General features: G+C 42.7%; 1 protein-coding gene and 1 long non-coding RNA gene across 3 annotated transcripts in view; both read right to left on the minus strand.

Annotated features, from left to right (window-relative positions):
- Positions 1 to 3,176: 3,176 nt before the first annotated feature.
- LOC109304337 lies at positions 3,177 to 7,664 on the minus strand. Its single transcript, XR_002099363.1, has 3 exons — positions 7,503 to 7,664; positions 5,528 to 5,629; positions 3,177 to 3,468 (listed from the first exon to the last, which is right to left on the minus strand). It is a non-coding gene; the product is annotated as an uncharacterized LOC109304337 (long non-coding RNA).
- A 1,496-nt stretch (positions 7,665 to 9,160) lies between these two features.
- The window catches only part of CDC42EP3 (CDC42 effector protein 3), a 49,892-nt gene continuing 47,571 nt past the window's right edge, over positions 9,161 to 11,481 (minus strand). For both annotated transcript variants that reach the window (XM_019527378.1, XM_019527377.1), the window contains exon 2: positions 9,161 to 11,253. In XM_019527378.1, the coding sequence (XP_019382923.1) occupies positions 10,221 to 10,982 (762 nt within the window). In that variant the 5' untranslated portion in view covers positions 10,983 to 11,253 and the 3' untranslated portion in view covers positions 9,161 to 10,220. The remainder of the gene's footprint in view (positions 11,254 to 11,481) is intronic.

Consider the following 11,481-nt stretch of genomic DNA (forward strand, 5'->3'; position numbering starts at 1 on the left):
CGGGAGGCCAATCCTGCATGAGAATTCCCAGGTTGCACAGGATCATGCCCCTCTGACCCCCCAGAGCACCCACTGGGATGACTAGAGAGTGTGGGCAGCAAGCAGACTCCCACGGCTAAATAGGGGCACAAATTAATACCACCTGTGTGAGACACAAATGTGGGGCATTTGTAACACAAGGGGCATGCTCATTTGTCTTCTTGGACTTTATGCCACTGTAAAAGTATTTATGGGAGCACAAAAGCCAAGCAAACAGACAAAGGCAATGAAAAGTAATATTCTCTTTCCGCCCTTAGATACCAGCTAAGGTCTAGGTTCTGTGATGCTAAAGAGTGGGCATGGTCACAGATCAGACTCAAGAAAACAATTGCCCTGAAGATCTTAGCAGACTGGACAAAGGTAGTAAAAAAGACGGGTTTCCATTTCAGCAGCAATGAACTTGGTTACTGGGGCTGCTTGCAGATGTTAAAAACAAAAAAACTCCACTTTCCTGGAAAAAGCAGTGTTACTTCAACCTGGCTCTGCAGCATCTGTAAAGATTGGGTGCTTCAGTGGGGATTTTGGCACTTTTAGCTAAAGCTGAGTCAATCAGCTATTAGATAAAAGTTTCAAAAAAGCCTCACTAAAGTCTTTACAGATGTGGATGAGCCAGGTTGAAGTAATGTGCTGCCTCTTCTGGGCATGCATGGTGCTTGGTGTGGTAATGAGTCAAGTTTAAAGTGCCATTTTTGGGGTGGGTTTTTTTATGTTTGCAAACGTCCAGTTAGTCATCTACCTAAGGCCATGTGGAAAGTCTGTAGCAAAGCCAAGGCATAAGGTCAGATACCCAAATTTCCTGCCATAACCATGAGGCCACCTTTTCTTTCCCTCTGCTTTCATCAGCATGTCATCTCTTCACCTTATTACCTACCTTTACAGTCATAGAAAGATCTCTAGCTATTACCCCCATACACAGGCAACTCCACCAATCTAAGCAGCGTGAGATTCTTAGTGTGGAAAATGCTGTGACATTATGACCACTGATAGCATCAACTGAGTTACTGCACTATTAGGGGCATTTCTTAAACACTGCCAGAGAAGACATGGCTCAGGGCAGTTTGCATCAAATATTGTCCAGTTAAGATTGTAGCTTGACCTTGAAATAAAAGGTTATTTTGTTAACAAAATACAGTACTCTTGTGGCATTGGGCAAGCTGTAATTCAGCTTCTGAATTAATCTTGTCAGGTCTCTGGTTCCATCTTAAAGTTGCTAGGGAAAAGCAATTCAGATAAAATAGGAACTGACTTGAAGCCTTTCTGCATTTAGAAAATACTTGATGATTAGACATACATACCTAAACCAGCAAGGGTTGATATGTGTGGATACTGGCCAGGATCAGAAATAGAAATACCATGAGTAAGGCTGTTCTCACAGTTGTTCCAGTGCAGGAGATACTATCATATACTGGAAATCATGGGAAAAAATGTGTCCTTGTATGATTTTTCCACCTCAACCTTCCTGAAGCAGGCTGCCTGCTCAAGGAAAGCAAAACAAGTTTTGAGTGATGAGGTAAATACTGACGTGCATCAATTAGAAACAGAAGGTACTTATTACATCTCAAAGTAACCTGCAAAATAAATAAGAATTCCTAATACTGGGGGAAAGCCCCAAACAATACAAATTTTAAATATAAAAGACTGAGCAAGGAAAGTAACTCTTAAAGAGTTAGCATTTTAAGCCCTTGTTTCAGATTCTGACATGTCCTGGTGGGCATTACATGCCTTAATAAAGAAGATGCAGGAAATGTGTTAATTCTTTTAAGGAAGGTACATTGTACTTCAGTTGCCCAAGAACTGAGGCAGCACAAAAGTGGTTCCTCAAATGTTATTGTTGGCACATTTTTTCCTAGCACTAGCCATATCTGCAGCTGGATGATGAAAAATATAGGAATCATATGAGACTTGAAGTCTATTCATTGCATACCAAAGCAAGGAGCACGGCCCTCATTCTCTATGGAATTATCCAAATTAAAATTAACTCTGAAGTGAGACAACAAGCAGCTGGTGGCAAGCCCACTGTCAGAACAGGGAAGGGACAAAGCTGCTGTCTCCATGCTGGGGCCTTTATCAAATAGAGCTTGGCTACCCTTGGGAATCATTCCCCATATGTCTCTCCTGTTGTATTTGTCCTAATGAGTTGTACTTTGCTAGTGCACAGGATTCCTAATCATTGACCAAGACCACCCCTGCCCATTGTGCTAGGAAGTGTACAAACATAATAAAAAGACAATGCTGCCTTCAGAGCTATGAGGAAATGTCTCTTCAGGGCTAGGGACAGTCATTCAAAAAGCCTGAGCCTGAATTGATTCAATCCTTGCAGGTTAGTCTGCAAATCACTGTGTAACCGTACAGACATCCCCTCTGGACTGAAAAAAAATGTTGGCACATGCCTGCAGTGGCTCAGGCTAAAAGCCGGGGGGGGGTGTTAGAGCAGCCCTCCCTTCCCTTCCACAGGGCTGAGCTCAGGCAGGGTATGATCAGGCCCTGTCAGGATGCTGTGATTAGGGAGGGAGGAGTCCGTCCCTCCCCCTACCAGCTCCTTGGTAACAGCATTTATCTGTTATCAGTATTTAGCACCCCATCAGAAAACAAAACCTCGCTCATTAGTTCAAGCTCTTCGTAAAAACCTTTTTCCAAAGGAAGGAATGCAGGGACATTATCAGCCGAGCTATTGATTAGCTCCAAAAAGCCCTATGCGGACACAGTCCTATCTGCCTTATGCAGCATTAGCTAGCATACCACATGCTGGCTAAGGTCTGTGTTGTGGGAGAGAGGAGGAAGGGATTTCTGCTTAAGCAGCAGGGGGGAGGGGGAGGCACGGGGAAGCCAGCAGACTCTGCTGTGCCTGGAAGTCTCTGCCAGAGAGAAAAGGGGAGTGGCCAGCTCTGCTGTGAAGCAGACAGCCCAGCCCCAAGAACGTGCCAGGATGCTGGGGGAATCTGATTTAACTTAAACCAGCAAGGAGTCTGGGACAGACATTACATAAGTTGGTTTGACCCAAAACAGTTAAGTCTGATGCTACATTCAACCAGGTTTATCTCAAACTGGTTTCAGCCATTTTCAAACTGGTTTATGTGCACTGAACATCTGTTCTGTTACAGGTTTAAACCAGTTTCTGACCACTTAAATCAGTTTGTGTGTAATGTCTGTCCCTAGCCCAGAAGTGCCCCTCCAAATGGTCACTGTCTCCACAGCTGTCTCCTTTGAGAAGGAGTGGCAAAAGTTTCAATGCCATGAAAGCTGACCATACAAAAGGGAATACTGACTCAGGACCTTGTGGGGTTGGTGGGGTGACAACTCATGGAAAGCAGCTGTTTCCTGTCTGCTCACCCCATTCTCCAACCACAGATTTTCTTCCTTTTGGTTGGGCTTTTGCAAGTTCTGGAGGAGGTGAGGCTGTGCAGCATTTCAGGTTTTCCTTCTTCTTGTCTATAGAGAGACAGAAAAATAGGAGCCCTTTAATTACTTGACTTTTCTCTGTAATTAGAGGTAACAACCCAGCGTCTCTGGAATACACAGTATTCACGAATAAATGAAGCAAGTAAGATTTGACCTAAAAGTCTAGCATTTGTCAGTGAGTCAACTTCAATAGGATACATACAATGCATGCTGACTTCCATGGTATTTATTTCTAAGTAAGTAAAGGCAGAATTCCTGTTCTCTCAGGTAAAAAAGAAAAAAAAGTCTTATTCACAGAAATATACCAGACCCTGGTTTGGAAAAAGAAAGTTTCCAAAGTATGGTTCATTTCTTTGGGTTCCGACTAGGGTTCATGGAGCAAAAGGGAACAGTCAAACGCACCTCCACCAAGTCACTATAGTTTGAGTTTAGTAAATGCAAAATTAAGTAACTTTTTTTCTAGGATAATCAGGGGGAAAAAAGTCACATAAAGGAGTGATTCTCAACTGTTCTAGACTCAAGACATGTGTCTCAAATGCCAGTTCTGGGCTTTCACTCATTTATTGACTACAGAAAAAGAACAGAGCAATTCTTCTGTGGCAAAAAACTCTGAAAGAGCACATGTCAGAATGATTTTGACACGAGGTGTTTATAGATGTGGTTCTGGGAGGGTTACTTTAATTGGAATGGCTCTGAAAGCCACTGTAATTAAAGCACCTGGAGAGTCTTGTGTATCAGCGTCCCTACGCTTCAAAATGGTGGTGGGAGTGCTTCATCTAAAGCTTGAATGATGCTGATACATGAGATGCTGGAGGCTGCTGGAGTGCAGTAATTACCATGCTCCAGCAGACTCTATTACTTGAGTCTGCTTCAACACGCTATAGTATAAAGTTCCCATGGTGTTTGCTCATACGCCTAGCTCCTAGGGACCTCTCAGGTGTCGCCGTTTCACTGGGATCTGGACAGTTCGGTGTTGAAATATTTGCTTTGGAAGGCCTTCAGGGGGTTCTCACCTGCCATGTCTTTGATGGAAAAATAAGTTATTACTGGGAGTAGAGTGTTACGTCCCACGTTCCTTGGGGTCTTCCGTAACCAGGCTTGTCCAGTTTCCACCTCCCCTACATCCCACCTGACGCCAACCTTAAGATGTTATTTTCTACTCATCTCTAAGGTGAGCTATAGTAATCATTTTTTTGTCTTGGTCTTTTGACCTTAAAGGAAAATAGGGTATGAACCTCATTTGGCCTGAGCTCCCAGCCGTAGCAAAGACTGGCTTGTGGTCCTTGTTATCCCTGGGTTACCTTGTTGTCAGGGGTGTTCTTGCTTCTCCGTTATATGGTTACTTTGGCCCGGACTCCTGGCTTTCTTTTCCTTTTGCAGGGTCCTTGGCCATCCAATCATGTCTGGATGTGTCTGGGATCCACACCTCCTCTTCAGGTATGTCCCTTGGCCCTTGCAGGCTTTTCCTTTCTCCATGTGCCCCCTCCTGGGGCAGCCACCACTGCTCCTCTCTGGAGCTCTTTCCTCCTCGGGGCTCTTCTGGCCCCACCAGAAACCTCACTTACAGTCATCTTGACTCTGCTCCCAGCAGAGCTCTTACCTCTGCCCTAAGGGGCCAGGTGGCGAATTGGCGTCGGCAAGCCACCATAAAGCAGGTCTGTGCCAGGGCTGGAGCTGACCCCAGCTCTTCCTGGACCTGTTGTGTCTTTTTTTATTTCCCTCTTTTGTTGCCGTGGCATTTTTCTCTGCCACTCCCTCCCGCTGGACTTCCAGTTTCCAGCTATATCCTGCCGGTTCAGGAGCTCTTCGCTTTGAGGTAAGTTTTCCTTCAGGGCATTGCCCCCATCACATATAGTTACAGTGTGTCGGAGCAGCCTCATTGCTCATGTATAGGTGCCCATGGATTCCTACTTGAAATCTCTGGGTTTATCTTGTGCACACATCTATACATAACTTGTACTTAACACTACTCATGTTGCATAGCACCCTGCAACGCCCTTAAAGGATTTCATGGCACCCTACTCAAGAATCACAGACACAAAGTGTCTCAGGGTAGCAACAGAAAAAAGAAAGTAAGCTGAGCACTTACCTGGGTTTTGTCAATGCCATGCTTGATATCTGCACTTGGAGTGAATCAAAGTCTATTCATTTTGACTGGAGCTGTGCTGATTTCCACCACTTGAGAATTCAGCTTTAAAAAAACAAATTCAAAGGAAAAATAACCTTACAGTGTTAGAAAAATAAACAAAAAATATTAAGTACTTCCTCAATTTTCTAGTGCTTATAAAAATCAATGAGGAGAAGCAATGAGTGACAGACAGTCTTACTTTTGGGTTCAGGAAATATTTAAAAAGATATAAAATGAAAATGCTCATAGGAAACAGATGTACTAACAGGCTTAATGTTCATGTGAAAAGTAAATAGATGCAAACCAAGCAGAGTTAAGCCACTGCCTATCAAGTTAATTTGCTTACAAAGATTGTTAATTGCTTTCCTTGGAATCAATTCTGAGAGTCCAGTGTGCATCCATCTCTCCCCACTTCTGCGTCATCCTAGCTCTATTTGGCTCAGCCATACATAGCACAATGGTCTCTTTGTAACACTTGTAAGCTGGATTATTTATATTTGTCATTTCAAAGGGCTGCTTGGTGATCTTCTACCTTCTCTAACAAGTACTCCATCTTAACCCTAACCCCCCAAGGTATTTACCAACCTCCCCAAAACAACCTTGCAGTTACATGCCTGACTTACATCCTGGCTGCTAGATCCTCCCATGTGTCTGAAACATTTGCCCCAACCCATTTCTCTCAGCTGTGGAAACTGTCCAGCCCCAACTGAAGCAAGGCCTCCCAACCCTAACCTGGTGCCAAGCTCTCTTGCAAAAGGACCATGAAATGAATTCTACCTTCACACCTGGTATTACTCAGATCACAAGACTTTCTTCAGTGCAGTAAATAATTTCTTAGATCCTCTGGGCTCAGCTGTGCTATTGTGCTGTTGCACACACAGATATTTATACCAGTCATTTACAAAGCAGAATGGTGGCACTCTGCATCCAGTTCATACTGGTGTAAAGGACAGTGCAAGGCACAGGGCAGTAGAGAGTTGGGCCCTCTGGTATTTCGGAACAGAGGATTGTAAGAGGTCTTCTGGGCCATTGAGTCAAGTCTCCTGGGCCATTGAATCAAGTCTCCTGCATTTGCAGGCAATCATTCATCCCAGGAATCCCCCAGAACCACTTTGAACCTTTACACATAACGGCAAGGCAAAATACCCAAAAAGGTTATAAATGGAAGAGGCCAAGTTCAAGCAAATATACTGATAATTAGAGCTGGCCAGGAGTTTTCTAACAAAGTCGTATTTTGTTGACGCCAGTTTATGGAAACATTAGTTTCAGCGAGCTTTGAGCTTTTCATGCACCTTCACCCAGTCTACTGCCATCCTGCGCAGGGAGCTGCTTGGGAACCTGGGCTTCCAGTTTCCATGGCTCTGAGGCAACTGAATTCTTCCATAGACTCAGGACACCAATAACCCTCATGCTCCAGATTTTAGTGTCTCCTGAGACACCTGCACCGAGCTGTGCTCTCACAGGTTTCAGGAGCCCTGGTAAACTGCCTAACAACCTGTGTGTGCATGCATGTGTGTGGGCGCACACTTAAATAAATAACAAACAAGCAAGCAAGTACAATTTGATTACTATAGAACTTTTTTGGAATTTCTCTTCCATTGAAAATTTGGAATAAAAACTCAAATTCCTTCAAATTGTAGTGTTTTATTTTTTTAAATGGCAGAATTCCCTGTGGAATGGAGCGTCCCCATTTCAAGGCACTCCAGTGATGCAATCTTGTGACAAGTGCAACGTCAGCCGAAATCAGAGAGAACTGGTATTTCACAGCAGGCTGCATTAAAAATTTAATCCAGGTAGCTCAGGGTTTTTAAAGTACTGCAAATCTTACACTTGGGCTTGGCAAACCTAAGATGTTCAAGGATCCAACTTCCAGGTGCTATTAAAGAAACTTTTATGCAGGGGGAGATTAGAAAGAAAATAAAGACTACTTCCTCACCTTCTGCTTCAACAGCAGACATACTTTGAAAGTAGTTTTTCCTCCTCACCACTCAGTCCTTTATGCTTGCCATCAAGGTTGCAACTTCATGATCCATAGGGTGTCACCAGTTCAGCATTTTGAGCACAAGCTACCAAAAAGAACTGATAAAATGTAACAGAATGCATTTGGTGTTCAGCAAAATGGACAGGGGAATTATCTCCTATACAACTGCACCTTTCTAATGTGCTATGGCCGAGTTGATTGTTATTGCTATTTAGATGTCCATCTCCCGCTACCCAAGAAGGCTCTGGGTAGCTTAAAGAAAATGACCTATAACTACAAAATAGGAAATAACAGTAGATCCACCAAGTAACCCAAAACTTTAAAACTCCACCCAAACTGACCAACTCCCACTTGCCTGCCTATTACCCAGGAGAGCAAAAACCTCCTCCAGTCCATCCCAAACATGCTTCCCAACACCTGTTCTTTAGAGTCTCAGAACTGAGAGGTTGTCAGTACATGGTCTGCAACAGTTTTCCAGGAGGGCCATAATGGGAAAAGGAAGGATGCACCAATGGATTAGGCACTAGATCAGGACTTGGGACAGCCTCCAAAGAGGCTGCTGAACCACTGCACCACCCCACCAGCAACCCCCCATCCCTACAGGCACCAAGGCTGTCAGCAGGGGAGGGAGGGAGAGTGGAAGGAAGCAGCAGACAGCTGCTGGTTGCTTTTCCTGGCCAGAGCTGGAGGGGGTGGGATGCTAGAATGGAGCACTTTTGCATTGCAGGCCCCCCCAGCTAGGGTATTAGAGGGAGCTGGGCCTGCCACATGAGGCAAGGGGGGGCTCCCTTCCCTAACCCCCTGCCCATGAGGTGACGGCGCTCTGTTCTAACCCCCGCCCTGAGCTCCAGCCAGACAAAGCAGCCAGCAGCTGCTTTCTGCTCCTTTCCCCTTCCCCGCTAACAGCCCTGCAAAGCATGAAAAAAAATGAATCCTGGAGGGAACACATGTTCCCTAAGGCAGTCTGCTTTAAAGCACTTTCATCTAATACCCAATTTGACCAGGGTTAATTTTTTGCATAATCAGCCATTTTGAAAGCACTCTGCAGACAAGCACATGTGTTATGTCACAGCTGTAAAGTGCCCAATCACATTTAAAATGCAACTTGTGTAAGCACCCTAAGTGGACATGCATTCTGCAACCAAAGGAAGATCCCATTTCCATTCTTGGAGGTCAAAGGGGATACTAGTTAGGGCCTCACTCAGCTGCTGCTGGGGTTAGATTAGACCTAGCAATTGGTCTGGGGAAAGAGTTTCTGGGCAGGAAAAGCAGCACAAATTGTTTCTGTTCTGGAAAAGTAACACCTTTATTTCAAATTTCATTTTCTACCCTCTACTTAGCAGAAAGTCAAGATTTCAGCCTATATGTCAGAGCTCGCTACATAAACCTTTCAACTGTCTTCTTGTAGTTAGCCAAGAAATAACCAACATTCTCATTTAAATTAACTAACTGCAGTCTCTAAAGTTAAAAACAAAGACATGTAATCAAGCTGACTGCAGCATTACTCATTTTATAATATCATAACTCCACCATAGCATACAGCTGGTCTAACACAATGGAGAGTCAGAACCAGAATTTCAACTCAGAGTTGTACACTTAATCACAAAAGACACTGCAATTTAAACATTTATTCTTTATTGTATTGCACAACATATCTATGCAGTTCATGTCTTTACTGTAAAGGATCCACACTTTCCAAAATATTGGATGTTGCAGCATGCAACACAAGCATTGTGAATAACCAGTGCCTTCTTTTTAAAGGTATTTAAAACAAATCAGTTGCAAGTTTAAGCATTTGTGGCAATAATTGAAGGAAAAAAAGCCAGAAGTATAAATACATATTTTTATCAAAACACACAAATATACAATTTTAAGAGGATCTCCAATAAAGTCAAGCAACTATTTCAATGAGATACTGTATCTGTAAATGTAGACTCTGCAGTAAAGCGCCAAACTATGCACAAAATATATATTTTAAATTTCAAAATAATTTAACAGTTATGTTTTGCTTGTGTTACCTGTTTGCAACGGATGGTTTATGCTTTCATATATAGCTACAGGGCCAAGTCCTCAATAGGTGTAAATAGGTATATGCTGATTTATAGCAGCTGAGAATCTGGCCAAATATATTTGAAAAGAAAACCCTCAAGTTGGTTCACATTTGAACACAAAGCAATAGTTTAACACTGAAGAGCTAGTTACAGTGCAGCGAAAACAGAAAATGGAACTAAAGACAGTTTAATGTACTAAAGAGAGGCCTACATGTAAAGTAATGTTGAAATATTTATTTTTTACCTTAAAAATCTCCTGTCTAATGCTTACAGATTCTTCAAAGATCAAAAGCTCCTAGAAGTGAACTAAACTAATGGTCACAAGTAGTAGTATCCCCGAAGTATATTCCTTAAGTTCTGACAGCTAATACTGGTCCTTGAAAACATTTCATGTTTGCTGAAATTTTTTCATTAAAATTTATCCTCTTGTTATGAGACATTTGCTGTAGTAAAAATCATGAAAAACAATAGGTAAAAAAATAGTATTTTAAGAATATTTTTAGAAAACCCGTCAAACAACTGCAAATACAGCTGATATTTTTATATATTTATTCTTCAGTACTCTTCGGTTATGGTTTCTTTTTTATTAATCATTTTATATAGAAACAAAAAGGTACCAGTTCTACAATTTATTTTTGTCCATTACATTGAGGACCTCATCCAGAAGCGAAGGTCCAAGGTCAAGTTGCAATGAAAGAAGAGAGCCTGCAAGATCTGAAAGGGAGTCTTCAGACTTGGTCTCCGTCTTGGTTAGTTCACATGAAAGCTGACTGTCTTCAAATAAATCAACTGTTTGCCAATCAGTGCATCGTTCAGAAAGGCTGGATGAATGACTGTCTCTGCCATTAGTATAATGTGATGTAGAACCACTTTGCTCCCACACATCAGCATCTTTGTACGTTTCCCTGTCCTCCGACTGTTTGCTTTGCTCCTGCAATTTTTCTTCCATTACTGGCTCACAACTGAGTCGAGGATTCCTTGATGGCCTGAATGAGTCTTGCTTTGAACTGAATGTCACTGGTGACAGTAAGGGCAACATAAGGGCTTGAGAACCACCAATTGCAGGAAGTGAAATAGCATTTTTGAGCACCGGTGAAGGAGTTTCTGTAAACATGGAGTCAGAGGTGCTGTTTGCCCTGAAGAATTCACCAAACTGGCCAACTCTTGTTTTTCCTTCATTCCCAGGTAACAGCTCATAATTTCCTTGCAGGAAGGAGATGTCCCCAAAAACATCATGTTGTCCCTCTTTTCCAATGTGGATGGTGTGGCGAAAGTCTCCAAGTGGAGGACTGATCATATCAGGGGACAAGATATCCCTTAGTCTGAATTTCTTTCCTTTCTTATTGTTGGCAGCTTTCAGGTAGATGGGGGTCTTAGCTGGCATTTTGTTTGTTGACTTTAAGGTGGTCTTTTCCAAAAGAGAAAGCCACCTAATAAGTACTAGTCCTTCTTCTTCAACAGACTTTCTGGGTACTCTGTGTCACATTATTATCTTAGATTCCTCTCATACAAAGTCCTTTTTTTTCCCCGCCGTTGGAAAGAATTTTGGGATTAGAAAATGCAATGGACACCAAAGCAGACCCTTTCAAGTGTGAATGCAGATTTCAGGTGTATTAGTGGCCAAGTGCTCTATTATTTCCAAAGCTTGAGAAAACCTATATGGGAAACAAAAAACAGGTTATCATTAACTTACTTTTCATGGTTCATTCAGTCTTGTTTTTTTATGAAAACAAATTATTAATGGTACTGACATTTCCAGCTACAGATTAGCTTTATGATGTTGCTTCCCTTCATTAAACAGGATAAAAGGGTTTAGTCTAAAAAGGGCTAGCTAACCTTTTCCTGACTTTGTTTTTTTTTGGGGCGGGGGGGGGGGGGGGGGG

This window comes from Gavialis gangeticus, unplaced genomic scaffold (genome assembly GCF_001723915.1).
Source record: "Gavialis gangeticus isolate Ggan-Ray unplaced genomic scaffold, GavGan_comp1, whole genome shotgun sequence".
Classification (NCBI taxonomy): Eukaryota; Metazoa; Chordata; order Crocodylia; family Gavialidae; genus Gavialis; species Gavialis gangeticus.